The 26,447-nt window shown below is 32.4% G+C and overlaps 3 protein-coding genes across 7 annotated transcripts in view; 1 reads left to right on the forward strand and 2 right to left on the reverse strand.

Annotated features, from left to right (window-relative positions):
- The window catches only part of Elk (Eag-like K[+] channel), a 40,393-nt gene extending 33,432 nt beyond the window's left edge, over positions 1 to 6,961 (reverse strand). For all 3 annotated transcript variants that reach the window (XM_083090974.1, XM_083090973.1, XM_083090972.1), the window contains exons 1-2: positions 6,671 to 6,961; positions 4,357 to 4,467 (exon numbers count right to left, since the gene is read on the reverse strand). In XM_083090974.1, coding sequence (XP_082947100.1) covers positions 4,357 to 4,432 — 76 coding nt within the window. In that variant the 5' untranslated portion in view covers positions 4,433 to 4,467; positions 6,671 to 6,961. The remainder of the gene's footprint in view (positions 1 to 4,356; positions 4,468 to 6,670) is intronic.
- Positions 6,962 to 17,199: 10,238 nt separating this feature from the next.
- Positions 17,200 to 21,987, reverse strand: Nop17l (PIH1 domain-containing protein Nop17-like). 3 transcript variants are annotated; one of them, XM_083091948.1, is made up of 5 exons: positions 21,940 to 21,987; positions 21,021 to 21,810; positions 19,742 to 20,932; positions 19,231 to 19,664; positions 17,200 to 18,665 (listed from the first exon to the last, which is right to left on the reverse strand). In XM_083091948.1, exons 2-5 carry the CDS (start codon positions 21,543 to 21,545, stop codon positions 18,269 to 18,271), a joined length of 2,547 nt encoding a protein of 848 aa, XP_082948074.1. In that variant the 5' UTR covers positions 21,546 to 21,810; positions 21,940 to 21,987; the 3' UTR covers positions 17,200 to 18,268. The 3 variants fall into 3 exon arrangements, with proteins under 3 accessions (XP_082948074.1, XP_082948073.1, XP_082948075.1); XM_083091947.1 differs by having other exon boundaries at positions 21,021 to 21,953; XM_083091949.1 differs by having other exon boundaries at positions 18,469 to 18,665; positions 19,458 to 19,664; positions 21,021 to 21,954.
- Positions 21,988 to 23,110: 1,123 nt separating this feature from the next.
- LOC145967252 (uronyl 2-sulfotransferase) lies at positions 23,111 to 26,045 on the forward strand. The gene is made up of 6 exons (XM_083091959.1): positions 23,111 to 23,456; positions 24,109 to 24,309; positions 24,504 to 24,664; positions 24,795 to 24,863; positions 25,046 to 25,206; positions 25,376 to 26,045. Exons 1-6 carry the CDS (start codon positions 23,274 to 23,276, stop codon positions 25,516 to 25,518), a joined length of 918 nt encoding a protein of 305 aa, XP_082948085.1. The 5' UTR covers positions 23,111 to 23,273; the 3' UTR covers positions 25,519 to 26,045.
- Positions 26,046 to 26,447: the final 402 nt, after the last annotated feature.

A 26,447-nucleotide genomic window follows, 5' to 3' on the forward strand; every position in this document is an offset into this window, starting at 1 on the left:
AATATTTAAAAGTATCTTGTCCCGATTTTATTAACGATTTTTTTATCTTATATTGAACGATCGTTTAAAATAATATAATTTAATTTAATATAAATTGTATCATATAATTTAACATAATTAAACACTTTGAATATCTTTTAAATAATACATTTTCGTGTTTCAGACAAAAATTGTAGAATTTGGAAGAGGAAACAAGATAGGAATATTAGTCTGACCTCAGGTGTAGGTGCTATGGCTGTATGGGTGCCATGTAAAGGTCAACCTAGCTTTTTAAAAATGGAACTACCCTAATTTGTTCATATAAATCGATTTCTCACAATATTCCACGTAAAAAGGTATAAGGATAGGATAGCCAAAAATTGAATAGTTTACGAGATATTTTATACTTTTATAACTTTTACATAAACTATGAAATATCTCATAATATATTCATTTTTCAATTATTTTACCTTAATATTTTTATAAATGCAACAGAATAATAAAAGAAATCAATTATATAAAGAAAATATGAACTTGCAACAAGCAACTACATTATTCTATATTATTCGAAATATTTTATTATGTCAACTTAAAGTATAAAATATCTCATAAACTATTCAATTTTTGGTTGCTCTATATTTATAACTTTTTTATGGAATATTGCGAGGAATCGATTTATATAGACAATTAGGATAACACCATTTTAAAAAATTAAGTTAACTAACATGGACTTAGCACTTACATTTAAAGTCAAACTAACTTCACATGGCCTCAAACTAATATCTTTTTTCCCTTTTTAAACTCCTACAACTTTTGACGAAACATTTTCCACGAAAATGTGTCATTTAAAAGATATTCGAGGTCAGCAACTAAAATGGAACATCCTGTATATACAATTAATATAATAAACAAAATAACAATATGAAATTTTACACAATTATTTAGCTGCATAAAATTTGTATAGCTAAATAATAATTGTTTCTAAAAATATTTATTAATATAAATATATTTTCATTTATTAAATAAATCTTTTAAATTTGTATGTAATAGTCAAACTACAAAAATCAAGCTCTTAAATAATAATTAATCACAAAGGAAAAAAAAGCCGTTAAAGTCTGGATTCAGTTAATGAAGTAATAGATCCTGATAGGGCCGTGGCAAGTCTCCTTAAAAAATATTTTTAAATTACTGAGTTAAAAACATTTAATTAACACACGTTACGATCCTTTTCGGATCCTTCTCAATGATATACAATCGTTACAAAATAAATCGAGAATAAATAAAAATTAATTGTGAATATATATATACAGGGTGTCCCGAAACTAACGCTTGATATTTTAAAGGCAGATTCTCTGGCCAATTTAAAAACGAATTTTCCTCAGCGAAAATGTCGAGGGAGATCATTATTTTGCATATTCTCAATTTTTGTCATCATGTATCTTTCTAACTAAGCCTTAAATTAAAATTCTATTAAAGTAAACTCTACCTAAAATTAACTAAAGAATGTGACTTTATTAATATTTTATTCCCATAAGCCTTAGTTTGCGAAAAACCCTTTATTTTCAATCGTTTATAACTCGAAAACTATTAGTGCCGCGACATTTTCGCTGAGGAAAAATCGTTTTTAAATTAGCCAGAGAATCTGCCTTTAAAATATCAAGCGTTACGGGACACCCTGTATAATAAATAGATTAAAGGTCATAAAATACATCAACAATGTTTGCGAGATTTGGGTCAGATATATTATGACCTTTAGTTTTATATATTTATACATATTCACTGACAATTTAGACATTTTCCATTTATTTTGTAACGTTTGTATACCAGGAGAAGGATCCAAAAAAGATTGAAAAGTTTGATAACTAAATTACATGTTTTTAACACACTCAATAATTTAAAAGTATTTTTTATTACGCTCAACTGCGTCCATGGCCTTTCTTTTCTTTGCGATTGTTTGTGTATAACAGTCACTTTTATTTCATCTAATTTACAAATATATATATTTTATGTATATACTATTTTTTTAATCTTAACAAGATCAATAATCATAATCTTGATAACTAATTAAAAATTTTATCTCGATTTTATATCGAAGACAAGACGAGACAAAACAAGATTAATCTCGATATCCCCTGCAATTCTAATTGTCGCATCTACGTTATTAAAAAATTTCGGATTTGGAAGATTCTATTACATTTTACGATCTATTTATGTTGTTTAAATTTCAAGTATAAAATCTTATGTGTCTTTTTAATGAGTAAAAAATTTTGGCACTTTGAGAGAAATTGTTTTCAATCATGCATCCAATGGATGCTTGCAATGCGTTATCATTATGATGCTACACCACCTTTAGTGTGTACATCGACACCGACATCCTATGCGTTTCGCATCGTTAATGTCTCTGCAGTTTAATGCCGATGCACGCATCGAGATATTATTAAGGGAAACTATGCGATACAAGAGCATTAGATTTAGGCAACTCAGGCGAAACTTAGATGAATAAAGTGGATGAGCACCGATGAATCGAATCGTTTTATTCTAACGCGTGTGCTGTTTATAAATAAGAAGTTGTTATTACATAATTTATATTAATAACGTAATTATCTTGTATGTTATATATCTCACTATATTATATCTTGTTTTTGTACATCCGCAAAAGTGGAACTCGAGACGTGGCGTTTTGAATATCGTTTGTATCCCTAGCAACACGTGAAAAGAACATAGGGGAGCGCACCCCTTACATGTGAGGATCAAAGCTAAAGCGAAATAAGGAACGACTCTGGCGTTTTCGCAATGCTTTCGTAATGCTTTCGCAATACTTTCGCTTCCCATTTCTCGACCCTTAAAAAGAGTTTTACGAATAAAACTTTCTCGCGATTTTTATAAAGACAAATTACACAGGTCTACAAAAAATGGGGTCATGATTGTTGTTGGGCAGCTGGGGGTCATTTCCGAAGTAATTTTCTGCGTAGAATCCGAATCCGAGGTCAGAATTGGCCCATCACGTCAGGATTTTGAGATATTTGAGGTTATATACTCGAAAAATTTTGGGCTACTTTTGAGGTTATGTACAGGACGCACAAAATTTTTTAGCTCTTTTCTTCTAATTGCATCATTTAGTACTACTCTTTCCCTTCAAAATGAGCTGTCGAATGGTCATCTACGATTTTTCCTTGCAAAGTTACGGCCATTTTAAGATGACATGATGAATTCCAAACCCTGCGCCGTTATAGCCCAACAACCTCATGATCATTCACATTAAACCTGTAAACTTTGAACTATAAACCCGAAAACCTGGACTGAAAACTGTATATATGGGTTTGATGGAGAATCTGAAATCAGATTTTGAAAATTCAAGATGGTGGATCCAATATGGTGGACAAAAATTTTAATTTCGCTCAAATTTGAACTGAGAACTGAAAACATGGATTTTTGGGGTCGCTGATTACGAATCAACCCATATATACAGTTTTCAGTCCAAGTTTTCGGGTTTATAGTTCAAAGTTTACAGGTTAAATGTGAATGCTCATGAGGTTGTTGGGCTATAACGGCGCAGGGTTTGGAATTCATCATGTCATCTTAAAATGGCCGTAACTTTGCAAGGAAAAATCGTAGATGACCATTCGATAGCTCATTTTGAAGGGAAAGAGTAGTACTAAATGATGCAATTAGAAGAAAAGAGCTAAAAAATTTTGTGCGTCCTGTACATAACCTCAAAAGTAGTAAAATTTTGTGCGTCCTGTACATAACCCAAAAAGCCATTTTTCGAGTATATAACCTCAAATATCTCAAAATCCTGACGTGATGGGCCAATTCTGACCTCGGATTCGGATTCTACGCAGAAAATTACTTCGGAAATGACCCCCAGCTGCCCAACAACAAAACTTTGTAGATCTGTGTTATTGTCGCAGTGGAATGTATAGAAAGTGTCTTTAATTTAATAAATTAAAAATTTGTAATTAAATAATCTTAATAAAAAATTGAAAGCGAAGAAAAGAGCTAACAAATATAAAAGTTTGACCATAAATTTTTTTCGCGATATTCTTTTCGCTTAATATTAACTGACATACGAATGTACATAGCAGAATAATAATTAGAGTTGCACAAAACTCAAGACAAGACAATATTTGTAAAAATATTGTATTGGTATTGAAAATTTTCGAAAACTTAAATCTTGTCTTGGTCTTGCATATTTTAGCTTTTTTTAAAAATCAATAATATCGACAAGATCAATAATCTTTTAGTCTTGGTATTATCTTGATAACTAATTGAAAATCTTGTCTTGTTCTTGTCTCGAGTTTCAAGAAAGAAAACAGGGCAAAATCAAGACTTAAACTTAATATCTTGCAGCCCTATAATAGCAACAAAAGAACTTACGGGTTCCATCGAAACGAGTCGCGATGGTATCCAAGAAAGTATTCTGTGGAGCGAGAAGGCCCTTCCTGACCGGCATTGAGGCCACCCCACCGCGCTGTTAAGCGCACGAACCTGCAAATACATAAATTAAATTGCAATGAAATTATTCATGAAAATAGCATTAGGATGTACCAAGATGTGAGAAGCACTGTGAGGCACGACTCGAGACGATTTGCGTGCGCAAATCTCGAGCAAAGTTCCTACGTTGCACGTGGATTGAATTTTATTCTCGAGTGCATAACAACGTATTTTACAGAAATATAGGATCCACATTGAAGAATTCCGCAAGTCAACATCAATCGAGGCTCTCCATTTTACTAGACAAAGTGCCATTGTAAAGCGAGCATTTCCGATTCGATACGATAAAATATTTTCTGGAACTAATCCAATCGTTTCTATTTTCCGAGTAGCCGAGAAATCATTGACCGTTCGAGAATAACCGGGTTATACTATTGCGTCTTGCGATCTATCTCTGAAATATATATGCAAATTAGGCGTGCTCGTTATTATATGCCTCGCGGCATTCGTACATTTAATGAATGAATTATGAATTCAATGAAAAGGAAGAAACCATCCATCCTTATATTCAAAGCAAATATATATAAAATAATTTTATATAAAATCATGTCATCACTTGAAATAAATGTCTTTAATGATTTATATATATTTATTTATATTTATTTATATTTATTTATATATTTATTGATTTATATATATATATATATATATATATATATATATATATATATAATTTTATATATATATATATATATATATATATATATATAAAATATATATATGACTTACTAAATGGACAAGTTTTATTGCTGCAAATATATGATGTAATTATTGTCGCAATTTTAAATGTTTTGAATATAAGTCAACGTGCGAAACGTCGTAAAAATCATAACACTGCGTAATAAATATTTATGAATCGATATCAATGAAATTCTCATATTATTTGTCAATAACAGAAATTTTATTTAATCTCAGTGCTCCGTATACGCACCTAGTATAAATTATTCCAAACTCGTGCGCTGCATATATACGATGCTCTTTAATGCTTCCAGAATGGATGGAGTCCCGTATAGGTTTTACAATTTTTCAACGCCTTCAACGCGAAAATGTGCGATACAGATTTTCCCTTTTTAGCGTTAAAAAAAATCGTTTGCATTTTTTTACCAAAATTGTTATCCTTTCAGAAAAATGGATTCGACTATATACATTGAAAAAAATCTCTCTCTTGAATATATGAAAGATAAAAAATAACAAAATATGAAAATACAAACATATCTCAGCACATAATGAAGAAATTATGTGTAATTTACTTTAGTTTATTAACATTTGTAAAAATCGGAATTTAATAATCGCGAAATCAATTGCTATAAAAATATTTTTTGGCAATTATGTTTAACATTTAAGGCGAGAAAATCGCATAATGTCCGACGGTTTATCAACTCCATATATTGAAGTAATTATATTACAATAATTACATATGCTGAATCAATTAAAATGGATTAATGCATAGTTATGAGAAATCAATCTGATATTCAATTACATAAATTCCGCACAAGATAGATTGTGTTAAATAGACAATACTAATTATTTACTTTAATTATTCATTCATAATAATTACTCAATGTAAATAAAAACTGTTTACGAAACTAAACATTTCCCGTATACGGAAAAATATAAAAAATTCTAATTAAAAATATCCTTCATTTAACAAAAATAAGAATATTCTTGAACAGTAATGTTCAAGAGAATTATTGCAAAAATAATTAACAGGAATTTAATCTATTTAAATAGCTCTTATATAAAATAATGCTCTTCTATTTTACGCTATATATAATAAATAATCTATGCTGTAAGTAATCTACGCTGTATATAATATCTATAATAAAATAATGTGATACAATATTACTCGTTTTTTCACGTCGGGAGCTTGTTTTTACCAACAGGTTGTTTATTGACTCGCGACGAGAGATTAAAATTCTTTTCAAAAATTACGATATTTCTGTTATTAATGGAAACTTGCATTATATTTATAATTAATGAATTATATCGCGTGCCAATTGATCGTAATATTATTTGAAAGAATTATTACTCATTAAACAACAGATTATTTTTTTGCATCTTTGTACTTGTGTTCTAATTTCCTATGGCACCTATATTTCTGTGTACGTGTACGTGTATAATCTCGGTATTCTTTCGCGACGCGTATAATTACAGGATGGCTCCGTTTGGGGCTTCTCTTCTCTTGGATAATACCGACCTTATCGAGAAAGCGGGGCTTCCGCTCACTGTTCGAGCATCTTCGAGCCACCAGCACCGTTTTACTATATCACACCCGATGTCTCCTGGCTCGCTGCGAAATTAAGGGATGATCCCGCGCACGTCCGTCAGTTCGATGCACTCACGATGCAGCACCCTTTCGACACCGACCCGATGACACAAGTACAGCTCGGGATACACACCGGCCGCGCGAATCGTACGCTAGCGATCGCGTAACTGACCGAGTCGAGAGGGAGAGATTCCGTCTCTATCCTGATGGCCCGGGCTCCTGGCTGACTTGCGCCCCTCGCACCTCGAAGCGCAACATGTGGTAAACCGTGGGTAGGTAACCGACACACTATGTCCTATGTGTAAGTGAAAGCGCGAACGTGTGTGCATCTCCAATAAGTGTGCACCCCTCTCTCGAGACGCTTATAGGATTGCGCGCGCGCGCGCGAGCACATCATCCCTTTTTATGCGCGCGCGCGCGCGTGTGTCTGGTGAATCTGATACAGTCATTACTCGAGCTGGAAATTGGAGATTTTAAGTTTTTTTCAGTTCGAGTAATTTTTTTAAGTTCATCGAACGTTTCTTCTTTTATCTACGGATCGATGATCCGCATCCGGAGAGACGTGCGATTTTATCGCGTGACGTAATAATACATGTCTATTAATATTCGTATATGAAACTATCATTTAAACAAATAGGTATGATTTAATTTGTGTATAAATTAAAAGGAAACGCAACTTTCTTAGGAAAATCCAAATATTGAATTTCTCGATTGAAAAGATCAGCACGGCTTATCATCCGATTAAAATAAAACCGCGTGACACTGATAAATTACCAGGGGGATTTTCTTTAGCACAACTTAAGATGACACATCCATTCGCGCAATATTCATCTGATCAAACATTATCGCTCATTTTATAAAGGAACACGTGCTACGTGTCAAATATATTTTTCGTTTTACTTCGTTCGGTATTTTAACGGTACAGCATTTTTATGACAATTTAACGCCTGGCTTATTTTATTTTTCAAAGTCGAAACGAATGTACCTTTCTACAAACGAAAATATCAAACTTTTCATACATTTTTCTCGTCGTGAAAAGAAGAAAAATAAATTAAAAATAATTGGATCTTTGATTCTATTGCGCATAATTGAATTTAGAATAATCTGGACTGTAAAAATAATATTCAGCAGGGGTAAATCGACTTTTTCGTGAATAGGAAGGCGTCCGTTCGCTGCGCCGCACCGCATCGAGGTCTATATTGAATAAAGCGTTGCTGCAGGTCAGTTTGATGGTATTGTATAACGTGCTCATACCGAAGAGGGTCGATGACTGTATTCGCGTGCTAGTCCATCATGAACAGGCCGCGCAATCTACAAACGTTCTCGATATAGATCTTGGTCGCAAAAAAGTTCACAGGGCGGACTCGATTTTACCCCGCGACTCGGTTATTTTAAATCCCAACATATATACCCCTCTCTTAAATAAGATCGAAATTGGATACTGCATTAGAAGGCTGATTAAAGTAAAATCTTATTACTAGAGATATATAAAAATGCCGTTTTTTTTTTTTTCAAATAGAAAACGAACGTTGAAAAGAAACAAATTTAATTCTTTTTCATTATTTTTTAATATAATATTATTTCTCTCTATACTTTTTATTAATATAATATAAAGGGAAAAAGAGAAATTAAAAAATAAAATTCTTATACTTTTATATATCGTCTTTTCTTTTAATTTTATGAATTAATGAGAAATTTTGCAAATTGTATCAAATACGATATATTCGAGTAATTTTTAGTTAGATACATAACAAAAATTTTTATTATACATCTAATAAAATTAATCTGAATTATATCGTGTTTGGTATCATTTTTATGATAAAAATCTCATTAATCTGTTAAAATTACTTTCGAAAAAAATAAATTAAAAATATAAGTACTTTAATGTATTTATTATATTAAAATAGTGTCTAAGATATATAAATTTAAAAATTATATATGTACTTTTGTATCTATAATAAAGATAAATTATTCAAGTTTTGATTTGTTGTTGACAACCTAATTAATAATTACACAACTATATAGCTAATTGGAATGCAATTTACATTTGAAATAGCGATGGTTAATTCAAATTTATCATCTGAAAAATCAAAAATAAAATGAAAATTTAATTTAATATAAAAAATCGAAATATAGGGATATTGGAAAAACAAAATTTTGAAAAAAACGACGTGTTTTTTTGATAAAAAACTGTTTTATGGAAAAGAACATTTTGTATATTGCATAATATATCTTTACTTATTAAATCAAGTTATAGCAAAATTTCACCTGAGATATAGCGTTAAAAGTTCATGATGCGTGTATTTAAAATATTTAAAACTCTGTAGATACATTTTCGTTGATGGGAAAAGCAAATGCTCAAAATACATACATCTAAATGGATTAAAATATCACGCGTGATATTCGCTGATGTCGAGGACAAAATCGAAGGAGGATCGTTCAGATTAATCACGAACGATGGCAATCGGTAGTGTCGTTACCCCGAGAAATAGATGTTTATCTGTCAGGTCGTCGGTTTCAAAGGTGATGCATCGCCGAGCGCCGTCACGTCAGACGATACGTCAAATTGAATTTTTACGAAGCAACCGGCCACGCTCGACTACACAACCCCGTTAGTCTAAGAATACCACCTTCGGCTACATCGCGATTACAAAGCTGCGACCTAATTTTAAAAGCTGCGTTTCCGTCGTGCCGCCAAAGCGAGGTATATCAGCGCGCGTCTTTCGCAAAGTACTTTGCAAAGGAATTACGCTGGAAGCGAAGCAAACACCTGTAGTAATTTTATTCCGTCTTTTATCTCCGCTTGTCATTTCGATACATTTCATGCTTGTACAATCTTAAATGTCTTTAAAGGAGGTATTACGACAAATCAAAGGGTTTTACAATGCGATATAAAATATCGACTCGATTTAAATTAAAATCGTGTTCTCATGTTAACATTTTTTTAAATCGCACTTTTCATATAAGTAACAGCTTAAAGATTCGTTTATCGCGAGATTGCACGTGGCACGTTTCCAATTAGTTTGTCCTGTGATGTGGCTTTAATTTAAAAAAAAAATCCTACAACAAATATTTATCAAACGAATATCCGGCGCGAGAAGCAACAGAAAAAAAATTATATAAAATTCTCAGAAAATATGAGAGGCTCCTCCAGAGTGTCAGTGAATTATCTGAACAGTATAACAGCGTATTACGAAGCCGCCAAGGGTCCATATAATCGATATTCTCTATCACTTCGAGAGGACGTCTGTAGATAGATACGAAGGTGAAAACGAGAAAGCCGGGGATGAAAAATGGGATAGGAAACATAGCATGCTTTAACATTGAAGGGACAAAAAGTCATTGGTTGCGATGTTAACGAGTTTCATCTTTTACGACTTGTTCGCAGTTTTAATTGTCCCGTCTGTCTTCTTTTATACGACCACTTGTTCTCACCTTCCCCCTCTCTCTCTCGCAATATATTTAATAAATCTTTTATCCTTATATACTTTTTTACAGTTTTTAATCGCTAGCCATCTTTCTAGGTCAATGATTTTATCTGCCAATTTGCCTCGATTATACAGGGTGTTTCATTTTAATCGCCCCAGGCAAATATCTCGAAAAATATGGAAATTATGAAAAAATGTTTCTAACAAAAGTTGTATGGTTTCGAGGGGGCCATAAGATGATACCATTGGTTTGACCTTGAAGAGTCATTTGAAGGTCACGTGAAGGTCACTTCAATGTTTTTAAATAGAACACCCTATATATTTTTGCACATTCTTGTAGCTTATCTCGAGAGCTTTCCAAAACACTATAATTAAGTACCTTTTCGTTAAGTACTTTTTGAATTATGAGGCTTAAAATAATTTCTTAATTTTACATAAACCGTAAAATATCTTGTAAAATATTCATTTTTCGATTATCTTATCTTAATACTTTTACGTACAAAATAATGAGAGGAATCAATTGGTGTAAAGAAAACACATAATTGTTTCGAAAAAAAAATGTAATTGTTAATTGCAAATTTTCTTAAATGGGATATTTTTTAGCTAAGAAAGCTGTTTCTTTGAAACAAATTTCTTTTAAACACAAGATTTTTCCGTGCGGTAGGTATCGTAAATTTTAAACCGGTAATGCGAACAAATACGCCAGAACTTTATACATTATTCATGAACTAAAACAGAGAGGTAAAGGAAGAACCAATAAAAGGCTGCGTGAAATCTTGGAGAATAGAGTTGTGGCCGCATAAAATCGTCGACAATCGCATCAGTTGTCCATAGATTTGACAGCAAAATAAATCAAAGCACGTGTTTCCGCGAGTAGCAGCGTAAAGCAGAGATTTCTCTATATACGCAATTACGCAAGTAATCATAGGACGATGCGCTTGCATTCCGAGAGAATGAATATATATTTAGATTCCATTAAAATTAGCGGTTGCAACGCGAAATAGATTAGTTTAACGAATTAAGCTAGATGTATGCGTAGCATTTCGTGCCGCCCGGATGACAGATAACAAAATTAGTCGCTAGTTATTGGCTAGATTAACGCGAACGGATCACAAGAGTATTACGCGAACGGCAATATAAAAATTTTAAAAAATAGTACGAAAAAAACGAGAGACATTTGAATGACATATAGACTATTTATAGATTTATAGACTATTTATAGACTCATAATGGCACATCAATTCGGTAAAGATGGGCAATCTCTCGTGATCATGTATAGAGCAGGTAAAAATAACTCCATAGGTTCCTACGAAATTGTTCCTACGTATCTAATAACGCTAATTGTAAGATGAATCAAATTTTTTTATATTTCTTATCTCTCTTCGTTATCGTAGTTCTCCATAAAGTAGCTCTCTGTAAAGTAGCGTGCTACAGATAACCCGTATAACAATCGTTCACCGTCAGTCTTTATCTTCGTTAGCGCAAAAGTCATCGATATTACTGTCGTGGGTGTAGGGTTGTGCCGTAGATTTCAAAATTGCATGGACATTTTTCATGTAAACATGTAAATTTACATGGACTCTTTTTGTGTAAATATATAAACTATACAAACTATTTCTTTTTTTTATTAAATTAAATGTTATATAATTTAAAAAATGTAATATAATAAAATAATATAATAAATTATTTTCTTTTTTTATCAGGGTGAAATTCAGTTCGTCGATTCTTTTATTGATATATTTTTCGTAGCGCTAAAATATCGAAAGAAGAAAAATGTGTCATTATATTTAAACTATTATATTTAAACATAAACGAAACATCTTGGATAAACCATATTTCGTAGATTGCTCATTGATGACACGTTAAATGTAGTTTACATGCGCGTATTTACGCGTACACACATAGATGGGCTATTATAGTTTACAGATAAATGCCCAACCCTGCGTGTGTGCCCGATCTCGAAACCGTGTTACGCGAAGAGCGGCCGCGGCGTCCTTAATATCGCCGCCCCGTTCCACCTGACGTATAGACGTACGTTCGCCAGCGAATGGTGCCAGGTGCAACGACTGGCCGACGGACAGGGCGACATTAAACGCCGGTCGGCTGCATTGCCGCATTGCCGATGTCGTGTCGGCACCAAGCGAGGTACATACACTTGCCTCTACCCCCTTCCCCCGTCTCCCTCTCTCGTGCACCCTCGCATCCCCGGCACCGGCAGGCCACCGACTTTCTGAACCTTAAGGGGTGGACGACTTATCGACCTGATACCACCAGTCAGGCCTACCACCCTTAATCCCCGTGTACTTTGCACAATTACGTGTTGTGGTCCGATCAGTATTCGAGATATACCCTCCTCCCTGTGTCTATTTCTTGGTCATCCTCTTTGGACCATCGAGCAAATAGTCCTTCGATATTTGTTCAAATCGCGTTTGAAATAAGAAGCTACGTAAACATCGAGAGATTTATAATGACTCTTTTGGAAAAAAATTGTCGAAGCATTGCGTTAGATTTATTGCAAAATCGAGCGGAAACAGGAGAGAAGATTGTTAGGAGAGATCCCATACAGCACAGAAAATTGCAGCAATATTGCAATGTTACAATATTAATAATATTGCTGCAATATTCTGTGCTGTATAGAATAGTTGATTTTTCGCAATCACAGCTAAAAGCATCAATTCTAGGTTCAATCGTTCAAAATTTATTGAAAAAATGCAGTTTTATTATTAATTTATAATTTATCAGGCACACACATATATGCAATAATTTGTAAATAAATATAACGAATTATAACGCATCTCATACAGCACAGAAAATTGCGGCAATATTGCGGCAATATTGCAATGTTACAATATTAATAATATTGCTGCAATATTCTGTGCTGTATGGGATAGTTAATTTTTCGCAATCACAGCTAAAAGCATCAATTCTAGGTTCAATAGTTCAAAATTTATTGAAAAAATGCAGTTTTATTATTAATTTATAATTTATCAGGCGCACACATATATGCAGTAATTTGTAAATAAATATAACGAATTATAACCCATCCCATACAGCACAGAAAATTGCGGCAATATTGCGGCAATATTGCAATGTTACAATATTAATAATATTGCTGCAATATTCTGTGCTGTATAGGATAGTTGATTTTTCGCAATCACAGCTAAAAGCATCAATTCTAGGTTCAATCGTTCAAAATTTATTGAAAAAATGCAGTTTTATTATTAATTTATAATTTATCAGGCGCACACATATATGCAATAATTTGTAAATAAATATAGGGGAGACCGGGGACAAAAGTAACAACGTCATGAAAGTAACAAGCCTCGTAATAAACTACACAATATGTTGATTAATTTGTACTATATAATCAAACGCATACGCCCCGATTCTCTTCCTTTTCAGCTAATTGTTGTAGAACGATCGCGCCGGTTGCACATGCAGGAGTGAAATTACCCAGCAAACACCAAATAACATTTATATAACTGTTAGTTGTAATTTCCCACTCAACAATATAACAGTTACATAACATATCTGTTATGTAACAGTTATATTGTTGAGTGGGAAATTATAACTAACAGTTATATAACTGTTATTTGGTGTTTGCTGGGTAGTGTACTTGCATTATTCACCTAAGTATTTCTTGTTTTAGTTTTTTTGTATCTATGCCTAATTAAAGTGTATATATTGACGTAATTATTTGCCGGTGTATTCTTCTAAAATGTATTCATAAGTTTTTATAGTTGATTTGGCTAAGTCTTGCATCATATTTAGGTTATAATGCTTTTATTCTAAAAAATGTGTTTGAGGACAAAAGTAACACGACACTCTGTGGACGAAAGTAACATGTTTCAATGCTTAAAGTATAAGGGTTGGTCCCATAATAACTGTATTAAAGGCGATTCTTATTACGTATGCCATAATTGTGATTCGGAATAGATACCAATCTCTTTTGTATAAGTAGTTATCATACAATTTTTACACTATTTAGAATTAAACTATTATTTAGACTTAAAAAAGTACAAAACTGGTGTGATATTAAGTATAATTATTTTATGATATTACTTATAATTATTTTACTTAACGAAGATTATTTCTTTTAAGTTTTTCAAAGATGATAAAAATAAATATTTATTTATTTTTTATTTTAATATAATATAATACAAAAAAAAATTATACTAAAAGTTATCTTGCTTAATAAAAGATTATATAATAAAAGTTGCCTTAAATTGAAAAAAGTCATATTTATTTTATTTTCCCGAAAATAAGAACTGGTACTTTTGTCCCCAGACTATTCCGACAAAAACAGTTACGTCACATATATCCTCGTCGAATCCACGTATTTTACGTGGCTTACGTGGATGCAGATTTATCCACGAATTATCTACGTGGATACAACTTTCTTTTTTCATTATTACATCGAGGTACTTTATTCTCGAAATATCAATGTAGATTTCATGTGGATATTTCTATTGAAATTATGATTAATCATTCAACGACTCGGTAATATTGTAATGTTAAAAGATATTTTATTAAAATTTTTCAATTGTAATTTTGTATCTGAAATATTTCAGAAATATACCTGCATCATGTTTTTTATAATATTTATAATATTTATATTATAATATTATAATATTTATATTTTATATAATATTGTATTTGCAATATTTCTGAAATCTTTCAGAAAGATAAAACAGTTTGCTAAAAAAAAGATTATATCTGTATGTTTCTAAATATGTAATAGTACATATGTATATAGAATATGCTTCCTCGCTTTGCCGCTATGCGGCGCTGCATCAAATTAGCTAACTCGTATTCAACTTTTCGTCATAAAGTGTATATAAAGAACTGATACTAACACGGTCCAAAGTTTATTTTTTCTTTTAAGGACCGTCTACGATGGAACTAATATTGGTGGAGTGGACGGTGGAGTAAGACGTAAGCAAATGGTTCTTTTCCATTTCGCATTACTCCTAGTCTTACGCCTTACTCCACCGTCCACTCCACCGATATTATTTTCATTGTAGACGGTCCTTTAGTCAGTTTAACTTAATAAACTGATTTAATTTAAAATAATTTGTTTAATAATCTGGATCGCTTGTTGGGATTCAGAATATGGAACAGATTATTTGAAATTAAACGGATAAATGGAAGATATAGCCTATTTATTGCGTATATTAAAAATAAAATATAAATAAAAATAAAATTATTCTTATGGCCGAGTGTATTTATATACTTTTATAAATGTCCAAGATATTCACTTATCAAAAATTAAAAAAGTAATATGTCTCGAAAGTTCATGAAATTTTCACATAGATTCCACGTAGATTCTAGTACCGTTTTTGAGCGGATTATCCACTCGAATATCCACGTGGATTCAACGATATTAATCTACGTGGTAATAACGTGGATTTCACGTACTGTTTTTGTCGGGTAGCCTATTTATTGCGTATATTAAAAATAAAATATAAATAAAAATAAAATTATTCTTATGGCCGAGTGTATTTATATACTTTTATAAATCCAGTCCAAGATATTCACTTATCAAAAATGAAAAAAGTAATATGTCTCGAAAGTTCATGAAATTTTCACATAGATTCTACGTAGATTCTAGTACCGTAATTTTGCGGATTATCCACTCGAATATCCACGTGGATTCAATGATATTAATCTACGTAGTAATAACGTGGATTTCACGTACTGCTTTTGTCGGGATGTTACTTTCGTCCCAGGCCCCCAGGACAAAAATAACAATCAACGTACTTGCGAAAAGCTATAATAACTCTTTAAATATTTATCATTTGAGATTGAAACATAGGTATAATAATAGAGCAATAAATGGAGTTTTTTAACATGTAATCTTTTTTTTATATCTCTAACGATAATTAATTAGTGACCTATAATACAAAAAATGTTACTTTTGTCCCCAGTCTCCCTTAACGAATTATAACCCATCCCATACAGCACAGACTATTGTTGTTACATTGCAGCAATATTACGGCAATATTGCGATGTTGCTGCAATATTGCTGCAATGTAACAATAACGGTCTATGCTGTATGGGATACAGCACAGAACATTGCAGTAATATTGCGGCAATATTGCAATGTTGCTGCAATGTTACAACAATATTAATAATATTTCTGCAATATTCTGTGCTGTATGGGAAAAGATTAATTCATTATCATGGCGTTATCATGTGATTGAATGTATTATCGTCTCGTGAAACATAACAAAGGCTATTTGTTAAGCCTTGAAATTGCCTTTTTTGTGCCGATTCCCGCTATCACTGCATGGGCTGCCTAATTAAAGTAAATCCGCAATGATGACAACGATAAATCTGGTGGGATTGCGATCGCGCGAAATTAGAGCATTCGCGTGGGTGGCCGAATCTCTCTCTCTCTCTCTCTTTCTCTCCTGATGGGACCGTCAATAGAAATAATACGGGAGAAGTACACGGCGATGCGGCGAAAGAGATACATAGGTACAATGCGGAGTTTAACGACCTTACAACCCCTCGCAAGTAGCGGGATCGATGGTCTCGAACTCTCATCCGTGGCTCGGCCCGGTTGTTTCCACCGCGTGGGCCGCGTCCTACTTTTCGATCACACACGTTTCGCCCCGTTGTTGCCCTACGATCCTGCTTTTCACGTCGTGTCACAGCTTTGCACGACCCGACAGCCACCCCCTGATGTCTCGCAAATACATCGTCGTCGTGACGTACGATCGACATATTTCCCATTTATTCTTTAAATCGACTTCATTCGAAAAACCGATTCGCTCCTGATATCAGAGATTAATATCTCCGCACAGTGATAATTTTAAAAAATGTAATAATTAAATGTAATAATTATCTATAATTTATAAGCAATATTATGTCTGTATAAGATATTGGTAAAATCAATTTGGAATCAATTATAAATAAATATACATATTGTGCAATGAAAATATATTTATGCTAAAATTTTTAAATCATATTTAATATTTTTTTAATAATAATATAATTAACGATTAATTTAGAGAGCGAAGAGACATCTTGCCTGTAAAAACATTTTATTTATTTCATCCTTGTTATATTATTACAGGATTATATTGTTTAAATATCTTGTTGATTTATGTGGATTGCTCACCAGAGCAAAAATCCTTAAGCGCAGTATATAATATAGAAATAGAACATATTAAGAGCGCAGATATGTAAATATTTCGTCGTACCTCTCTCAACTATCTGATCGAAATAACTTATATGTACATTTATATAATTACAAAGTATCAATATATAATATATAAAATCGATAAACATTTTAATTTTGCGACATATTCCGTTGAATTACAAATTTTGTTTAAATAGATGACTTTCGATAATATAATGACTTAGATAATTAGAGTTAGGCACCAAAAATTTTTTCTGCGCCACATAATTAGCAATCATCAGAACCATATTCATTTTTATCACCATATACATATATATCTTTTGACAAGCGTTTGTTGCAATCTGTATATTCATATATATGCTTTATAAAGCACTTTGTATTACATGAACTAAATATACTTTTACATAAATGCACATGATACAATTTCAATTAAAATTATATATATTTCTATCATAAAGTATCTGCAATTTATCACTATTTATTCTTGATTTCATCAAGCATTATCTGCATAAAAATCACATATATTGTACGGCAGTAATATTCAACAGGCATGAAAAGAGAATTTATATTCTTTCCCTGATTCATTAAATCGATTCAGTGACAATTCAAGCTGTAATTTTGAAGATTCCGATTAAAAATATCTCACACATCGCCACTATCAATATAACTTAACGATCATTTTTCGAGATTTGTTATACATTTTATATATTAAGCAAAAATTTAATAAACTGATTTAAATTACTTTTAACGCTATATTTACTACTAATATATGTCAATTATTTAAAGATGTATTAACAATTTTGATTCATCCTAATATTTTCTTAATTATTTAGTCTTCTCTAATACTAAAAAATTATTCCCCCATCTAAGTAATTTTAATACTAAACCCTGAAACTACTAGCTTTATATATGTAATCACAATTATGCATAATTACTCTCGTATTATATCTAAATCTACATATCGAGGTCAAATATTAAATCATTCTTAAATTCCAATTGAACTGCATCCTTCGTGGCATTATTTGAAGCATCGACTTGAACATCTTCAGTAAATTTCTCCTCGAAATTAGATTTACTACGCTGATGAAAAGAATGTTTGTCATCCGTTTTTGATTTCGCAATTTCGATATTAGCGGTTCTTTGTTGTTGAGACTGTTTGTCTCGAGTAAGTATAGGTTTCACAATTTCCGAAGTTTCCTCGTTCGGCGAACGTTTGTAATGTGTTTTGTATTTGTCTCGTTCTTCAGTTTCAGAATTCTCACTTTCGCTCATTCGACGATCATGCGCGCGTTTTTTATTTCGCAATTTACGTTGATTCTTCTTTCTCTGCCCAAGAATACTTGAATTGGACCTAAAAAAATTATAATTAAATTATATGAATGAGAGTTTATTAATATAATTTTTAATCGAAAAGAAATAACAGGGTGTCTACTCAAATCTTGTAAAAAACTCTCTGAAAATTCCCCGATCTTTCAAGTTTGTTTAAAATATTTGTTAAAAAATCTTAAGTTTATTTAAAATTCCAATAAAGAGAATATTTATTTAAAATTCCATTAAAGAGAATATTTTAGAAGATATAACTTGTAAGATAAATTTTTCAGTTGCGTAACATTTTCATTTTATCACTAAAAACTATAATAAAGTACTACATATTCAATATTTTGTTAAAATATATAAATAAGACTAGATATTTATATTTTAAACGCATTAGAATTGGCTTGCTGACTATTTATATTATTAGAACAAAATTATTAGAAAATTTTTTTTTAAATTCCCTGAGTTCCAATAAAATTCTATGAGAATTCCCTGATTTTTTCCAGATATAAAAGAAATTCATGAATTCTGAGAATTTCATATGTTTCATGTTTTCCGGGGAGTAGACATCCTGGATAATTGTTGATTTTTCTGTATTATACCTGTATAATTGTCGTGATACTACATCATTAAATCGTACAGTCTTTTTTAAACTGGAACAATCCGATTCGGAATTAACATCGTGTGTGAAATCATAATGATAATCCGTGCACGATGCAGGAAGGCTATTTTCATCGGCACTTGACTCGGACATGGAACGCGAGAAATCACGGATACGACGTGACTTTAATATCCCTTTCGAGGATCTCACACTACTATTACTACTTGCCAATTCATCTCCGCTGCTTTCCGAGACTGATCTAGCTTTTTCGATTGTATGCATTTTCTTTTGCTGTTGCTTTATAATTTTTACGTTTTCCTGCTCTTCCTCATCATCAGAATCCTGCTGATTTGAACGAATATCTATAACAACGCTATCACCTTCTGGCTGTACAGAAAATTGTCTCTCCACCTGTGGTTCATCTTCCGTACAAGCCTGTACAAAACCATATGATTTGTTAATGTAACTATCTTATATATTTACAAGTATATGTTTAATGTATTTTATATTACCATTAATTCCTTGAACTTGTTTGTAAATGAAGCTGTAGTAGGGAGGTCCTTTGCTTCCATAAATTCCATGTCCACACCAACAAAATATTGTGTTACATTCTCAAGATTCCGCACCGTTATGCTAAACACGACATTATTGTCCCATGGTTCAATTGAAAGAGTTTCTGGTTCAATACAACCATCTCCTATCTTAAGACATAATGAATAATATTGTGCAAAAAACCCAGCACCTATAGATGTCAGTAAGATATGTATCCCTGCATTATTATCTAAAATTTTGTGACATATTTCATCAGGATTCACATTTTTTACATTTATCGTAACAGCTAACTGATTATTATAAATATTACAAGCGTATGGAGGAAGATTGTATTTAATATTAGAATTCATAAATGCATCGATAATTTCTGTCACATTACATGTCCGTAACGCAGTATCTTCACATTTATCTATATCACTCGTTTCATCAAATTCTAAATTTTTAGACAGGTTTTCATATTCCTTCACTAACTCTATTTTAGGTAAATCGTTTTCATCATCTTTAGATGCTATCAGTACAGGACTACTCTGATCACTATCAACTCCACTGTCTGGCCTATCTATGCTATCCATTGTTATCGAGCGTCGAATGACTGGTAAAGTCACAATTAATTTCTTATACTTTGCATCAAATTTAGCATTTCCATTATCTCCATCCACAGGATATGGTAATGGAAGTTCTAGCAGATATTTTGCAGGCTTCTCACTTTTCAAGGTAAGAGACTGTTCATGTATATCGAGCGTCGAGTCGCTAGCACTTTTCAATAAAGGCAGATCAATAGTAAGCACAAATTTTTTTGGAATCGTAGCATACATCTTTGAATCTTTACTTAAAACAAAATCTCCCATTTCTACATCAAACTGATGTTTTACAGAAAATTTAGGAGTAACATATTTTTCATCCATCGATTCACTCTGCTTGTTCTTGTAATAAGTAGTAACTGGTGGAGCACGTTGTGGTTTTTCCTCTTTCCTTTTTAACTGACTCTCGCGACTTTCGTCGTAGCTTGACATTAGTTTCTGATAGATCTCTGGCTCTATATCCAGCGGCTCCTTCGGTGGCTCCTTCGACGGTTTTCTGATCACTGTGGGATGAGTTATCCCTTTGAAGTTGATCTTGGGAAACTTGAGATTCTTCCTGTCCAATTTCACCTGGCAAAACGCACAAAAAACACGTATAACAATATATTATTAGAATAAAAAGAAATGTAGCGCACTATATCTTAAGTGTAATATAAACCTTAAAGTTATTTTCCACACCATCCATCGCTGTGTTATTGACGATCTCGCGGAATCGAGCATTTTTCGACGCCAGGTAAATGGTGTCCGGGTGAAAAACCACGTCGAATACCATACATCGCGCGTTTTTCTTGTCGAAATCATCGCGTGGCGGTATCAACGTATACGGAATGGACCACTGTAGACCGCGGTGGCCTTGCTCGTAGGAGGGCTGACTGGTGGGTCGTCCGACGACCGCGTTCTTGCTGATGTTGAGGAAACACTTCCTGTCACCGTTCACGCTGGTCTTTATGACGTAACCGGGCTCGGGGTTGACAAACGTCACATCAACGCCCCGTTCCTTCTCCAGCTGCGCGATCTCCCTCTCGTAGATCCTCTTGTTATCCGGATCGGACACCTCCTCCGCGTACTCGATTAGCAGTTTGCGGAATTCCTCCTTCTTCAGGCACTCGGTTATGTTGTCCAATTCCTCGCGCGACACTTCCAAATCCTCCCAATCCTTCTTGCGCGACTCGTACACATCCATCTTACTCGTTGCTCTCGTGTTTACAAATATAGACCCATCCGTAGGTAGGTAGGTAGAGGGATCACCAAGAGCGTGTAAACACGTGGACAGCAGGCGCCACCGCACCGGCCGGTCTCCGCACCGGCTGTGACGTTTGACAGCCGCGGCGCGGCGTCTTTTGAACACGCGGTACGTCAAATGTCAAACGATCCTCCGCGCTCGTTTTCGGTCGAACCGGGTGTATCTCCGCTTCCGTTCCGTCGTGGATTAAACAAGGATCACTACGCTAAAAAAGTCACTCAATAAGCAATTTTATGGTGCAATTGTTAGGACGTATCTGTGCGCGATTGAATCTTTAAGATGTAGAAATAAATGTCAAGCTCCGTTTTTTTTCAGATAGTTGTTATTTCCTGACCTTTTGTCGAGACACTCGATTATTCTCAAGACTCGAAACTGTGGCACGTAAGATATTTCAGTGATATTTATAATATATACAGGGTGTTTCATTTTAATCGCCCCAGGCAAATATCTCGAAAAATATGGAAGTTATGAAAAAATGTTTCGGACAAAAGTTGTATGGTTTCGAGGGGGCCATAAGATAGTAACATTGGTTTGACCTTGAACAGTCATTTGAAGGTCACGTAAAGATCACCTTAAATTTCTTAAATGGAACCTACTATTTGTCATTGCATATTCTTGTAGCTTATCTCCAGAGCTTTCCAAAACACTATAATTAAGTACCTTTTCGTTAAGTACTTTTTGAGTTATGAGGCTTGAAATAATTTCTTAATTTTACATAAACCATAAAATATCTTGTAAAATATTCATTTTTCGATTATCTTACCTTAATACTTTTACGTACAAAATAATGAGAGGAATCAATTGATGTAAAGAAAACACATAATTGTTTCGAAAAAAAAATATGTAATTTGCAATTAACAATTCCATATTTTTTCTTAAAAACAATTATGTGTTTTCTTTACACCAATTGATTCCTCTCATTATTTTGTACATAAAAGTATTAAGGTAAGATAATCGAAAAATGAATATTTTACAAGATATTTTACGGTTTATGTAAAATTAAGAAATTATTTCAAGCCTCATAACTCAAAAAGTACTTAACGAAAAGGTACTTAATTATAGTGTTTTGGAAAGCTCTCGAGATAAGCTACAAGAATGTGCAAAAATATATAGGGTGTTCCATTTAAAAAAATTGAAGTGACCTTTACGTGACCTTCAAATGACTCTTCAAGGTCAAACCAACGGTACCATCTTATGGCCCCCTCGAAACCATACAACTTTTGTCCGAAACATTTTTTCATAATTTCCATATTTTTCTGGTAGATATTTGCCTGGGGCGATTAAAATGAAACGCCCTGTATATTGTTCAATGTTAGAATGAAAAGGATATTTCTAGACATTAGTTGTAGACGAGCCAAAGCGTTTATACAAGTACGTGTTGGAAAGTGAAATGTTGCATTTCATCCGATCGGTGGGGGTCGTAGGCTACGACGAAGATGTGGGGATCACGCAGTTTGCGGAGCCTGACCCACTAACATTCTCCTCAGTTACTCAGCAGAGTCAGTACTTACTCTTAATCTCAATTGATCTACCGGTTTTTTCGAAAAAAAAAAAAAAATGTCCACAAATGAATTTATATAAATAAGATACGACGTATTAATAAAAAAATATTCGTATTATATATTATAATATTCGTCTTAATAAAAATAATCGATTAAAAACTAAGAAATGCGTCGGAAACGCGGTTTTCTGTTTTTGCTTTCAATGTGTCTGACAATGGTTTTTATCGCTTTAAATGCGAGGTCGTCTGTGGATCTGCTTGAACTCTCGAGTGTCACCGAAAAACGTAGCTCATTCAAAAAACGTCACGAAGGATCACGTATCGATGATCGATGGATCGCTCGCAGCCAGGTGAAATTACACAATATCGATTAAAATCAAATCGCCGATTGCGAATCGCGTTCAATTTTACAACTTATTTCAATAAAATAAACATATATAAATAAAATAAAAATATAAAATAAAAATATAAATAAAATAAAAATATAAATAAAAATAAAATAAAAATGTAATAGAAATATAATAAGAATAAAATGAAAATAAAATAAAAATATAAATAAAATTTGCAAAAATTTGCAAAAATTTTGCAGACTTTTATTAAGAAAATATTTAGTCTTCAAAGACGAGTACGTAATAATACCAAATTAAGGCGCGCATTAGAGAATGTCTTGCTTTAATTTGCATCTAATTATTGAGCGCTTCAAAGCAGCGAATGCATCTTTCGCAGCAACGTGTTAGGGATGACTTGTGTTTACGTAATACACGGAGAATGCATTCTCCGCGAGTCTGAACACGATGCAACGAAAACCCATCTCCTATTCAATCATCATAAAATCGAACATTGCGTATAATTAATTATAATAATTATATAAATAATTATTTTTATATCTTTCACCTAAAAACAAGAAATAAAATGTTAAAAAATTCTTTTACGTTGCAAAATATAACATTTTTGTATAAAATAATGATTTACATGATTGTATTCTAATTATATCTCAAACAGGCACATCGATATGTCACACCTTCCCTCGCCGAATTGGGTGACATCCCGTATAAATACAAGCACGTTCTTATGCTGACACGCATACCTGGTACAGGCGCCGAATTGATGGTACTGATTCTACAACGTTTACAAGGATACAACGCTTTTAAACATATACGTCTACCACCGAGTGATTACGGATTTTTATCGGCTGTACAACAGGTTAGCTCTCTTTCTTTCTATCCTTGGAAAAAATTTCCAAATTTTAGTAATTTATTCTTGTTGATGTTTTTAACAAATCTTTTACGATTAATTAAAAAAATTTTTTTCTTTATAATTAATTTCATAAAATTTGCAAGTAAAAATGCAAATCAATTTGTTTCTATTATAATAATAAGATGTCCTTAATTTCGCAGGAATTATTGGTGGAAGAAGTTATAAATATCATCAGACAAGAAGCTATTCCCTTAACTTTCGATGGAGACGTAAAATTTCTAAATTTCTCGGCATTTGGACGTCAAGGACCTACTTTTATATCTTTAGTGAGAGACCCTTTGGATCCACGAATTTGGCAATGGTATAATTATAATTTTTCGTCCTTAAAAATTGTATATTTTTTTTAGGAAAAAAAAGAGAGAGAAATGTATTAAAGGCGCCAGAATATTATATTGAAATAACGATATTACTTTGGTGTGATTCTAATACAGGAAAGGAAAAGAGGGCATGCTTTATCACGGAGCTATTTCACATTTTTGTGGACAGGAACCGCGCTGCATGTAAGTATATTCTTGTTGATTTTTTTTATATAAACGTCATTGCACAAATTTTACATAATATATTGCATTTCTCTGTTAATTTATTTAAATGGTGATTAAGAAAAATGAGCATTTTTGCGAAAAAAATACGACAGATATTAACTGTTATTGATTTTTATGTTATATATGTTGTTTCTCTCCAGGGAACGAAATAACACGTGGGCGTTAGAACGCGCTAAAGCAAATGTTATTCGATGGTATCCCGTTGTTGGAATATTGGATTACATGGAGGAATCGCTGAATGCGCTCGCAATCGAGTTTCCCTATTTTTTTAATGGTGCTATTAATATCTATAATCAATTTCGTAAGTATATTTGTGTAAATATCTTTAATATCGATTTTTATTTTTCTATCTATTATAATATTCTATTGCATCTATTGTAATATTTTTATCGAAATGAAATTGTCTTTATTTTCATCATTACATTATTTTATTTCGTTATATTATTTCGTATATTATTTCTTACATACAGGATCTAAAGAGACTCTACCCACTTTGGTAACTTTAAAACTACGAATTAAAGATGCATCCTTGAGAAGAGTTCTTGCGCAAGAAGTGGAATTTTATCAATGGTTAAAATCTCGACTTCTCAACAAAACTTTTAACAACGATTGAATACTGCAGTACAGTCCAGTAAAATCGATTGCAATCGTAATGTATAAAATTGGCGAGGTCATTGTCTTTATTATGAAAAGTTTTCTATAATAATGCGCAGAATAAATATTCTTTTTTCTTACATGGCCTAATATGAATAGTGAGATAGTAATGCTGAGGAACATTACGAGTATACAGATTTACATAAAACAGACGAAAAATCATAATGTGGTACACTATACATATTTAATTACTAATTAAGTCAATCAGTTCTAATCAAGATGGGCATTCATCCCTTCAACTATAATAGTTTACGTCTATACGTATAAACAATGTTTAATACCGCATCTATATCTATAATGAGTAAAAACTTTTCTCTGTTACATCACTTGTAAATAGAATAATTAAAACTTAAAAGTTTTATATATGTATATTTTATAATTTTAAATTATTTTAATTTCTAATAAATTTATATTATATATTAGCCGATTAAAAAAAAATAAAAATAATTTTTTATTATGAGAAAAATGTTCAGAATCTGGTCATTCTTTATTGTGACAATAAATGAAACAATAAATTTGTTTAGAAACTGTCTTAAATCTTCTCAGTTTATCGAGAACAGAAATAGGATTTCAAATCTTAAATATTTTATTGGCCAATATCCTGATAAGGAAAGGGAGATGGAGTGACTATATCGCATATAATCATAAAATGCTGTATATCATGATTTAAACGCGGGATCCTTCATATGAGAAATAGTATGAGAGTAAGAATATAAAGTAAAATGGAACAAATTTCTATTATTCCAGCCGCCATATTAAAAATTTGTCAGATTTTTTTTACATCCTATAAAAAGAAATATGCTTGTCCTTTTATAACGAACACTAAACAGACATAGTAAAAATAAACTGAGGTAAAGTTTAAATTCTCTGTGAGAAAAAAAGGGTTTT

The sequence above is a fragment of the Camponotus vicinus genome, unplaced genomic scaffold (assembly GCF_025532165.1).
Source record: "Camponotus vicinus isolate PSW18456_S1 unplaced genomic scaffold, iyCamVici1.0 SCAF_2, whole genome shotgun sequence".
In the NCBI taxonomy this organism is placed as follows: domain Eukaryota; kingdom Metazoa; phylum Arthropoda; class Insecta; order Hymenoptera; family Formicidae; genus Camponotus; species Camponotus vicinus.

Bases quoted from the DNA above. Each gene is read 5' to 3' on its own strand.
- Nop17l (XM_083091948.1), bottom strand. From the start codon at position 21,545: ATGGATGTGTACGAGTCGCGCAAGAAGGATTGGGAGGATTTGGAAGTG. The intron at 20,933-21,020 runs GTTTATATTACA...GCGTTTTGCCAG, and splicing joins GTGTGGAAAATAACTTTAAG to GTGAAATTGGACAGGAAGAA. The intron at 18,666-19,230 runs GTATAATACAGA...TAATTTTTTTAG, and splicing joins GTATCACGACAATTATACAG to GTCCAATTCAAGTATTCTTG.
- LOC145967252 (XM_083091959.1), top strand. From the start codon at position 23,274: ATGCGTCGGAAACGCGGTTTTCTGTTTTTGCTTTCAATGTGTCTGACA. The intron at 24,310-24,503 runs GTTAGCTCTCTT...TTAATTTCGCAG, and splicing joins TTTTATCGGCTGTACAACAG to GAATTATTGGTGGAAGAAGT. The intron at 24,864-25,045 runs GTAAGTATATTC...GTTTCTCTCCAG, and splicing joins GGACAGGAACCGCGCTGCAT to GGAACGAAATAACACGTGGG.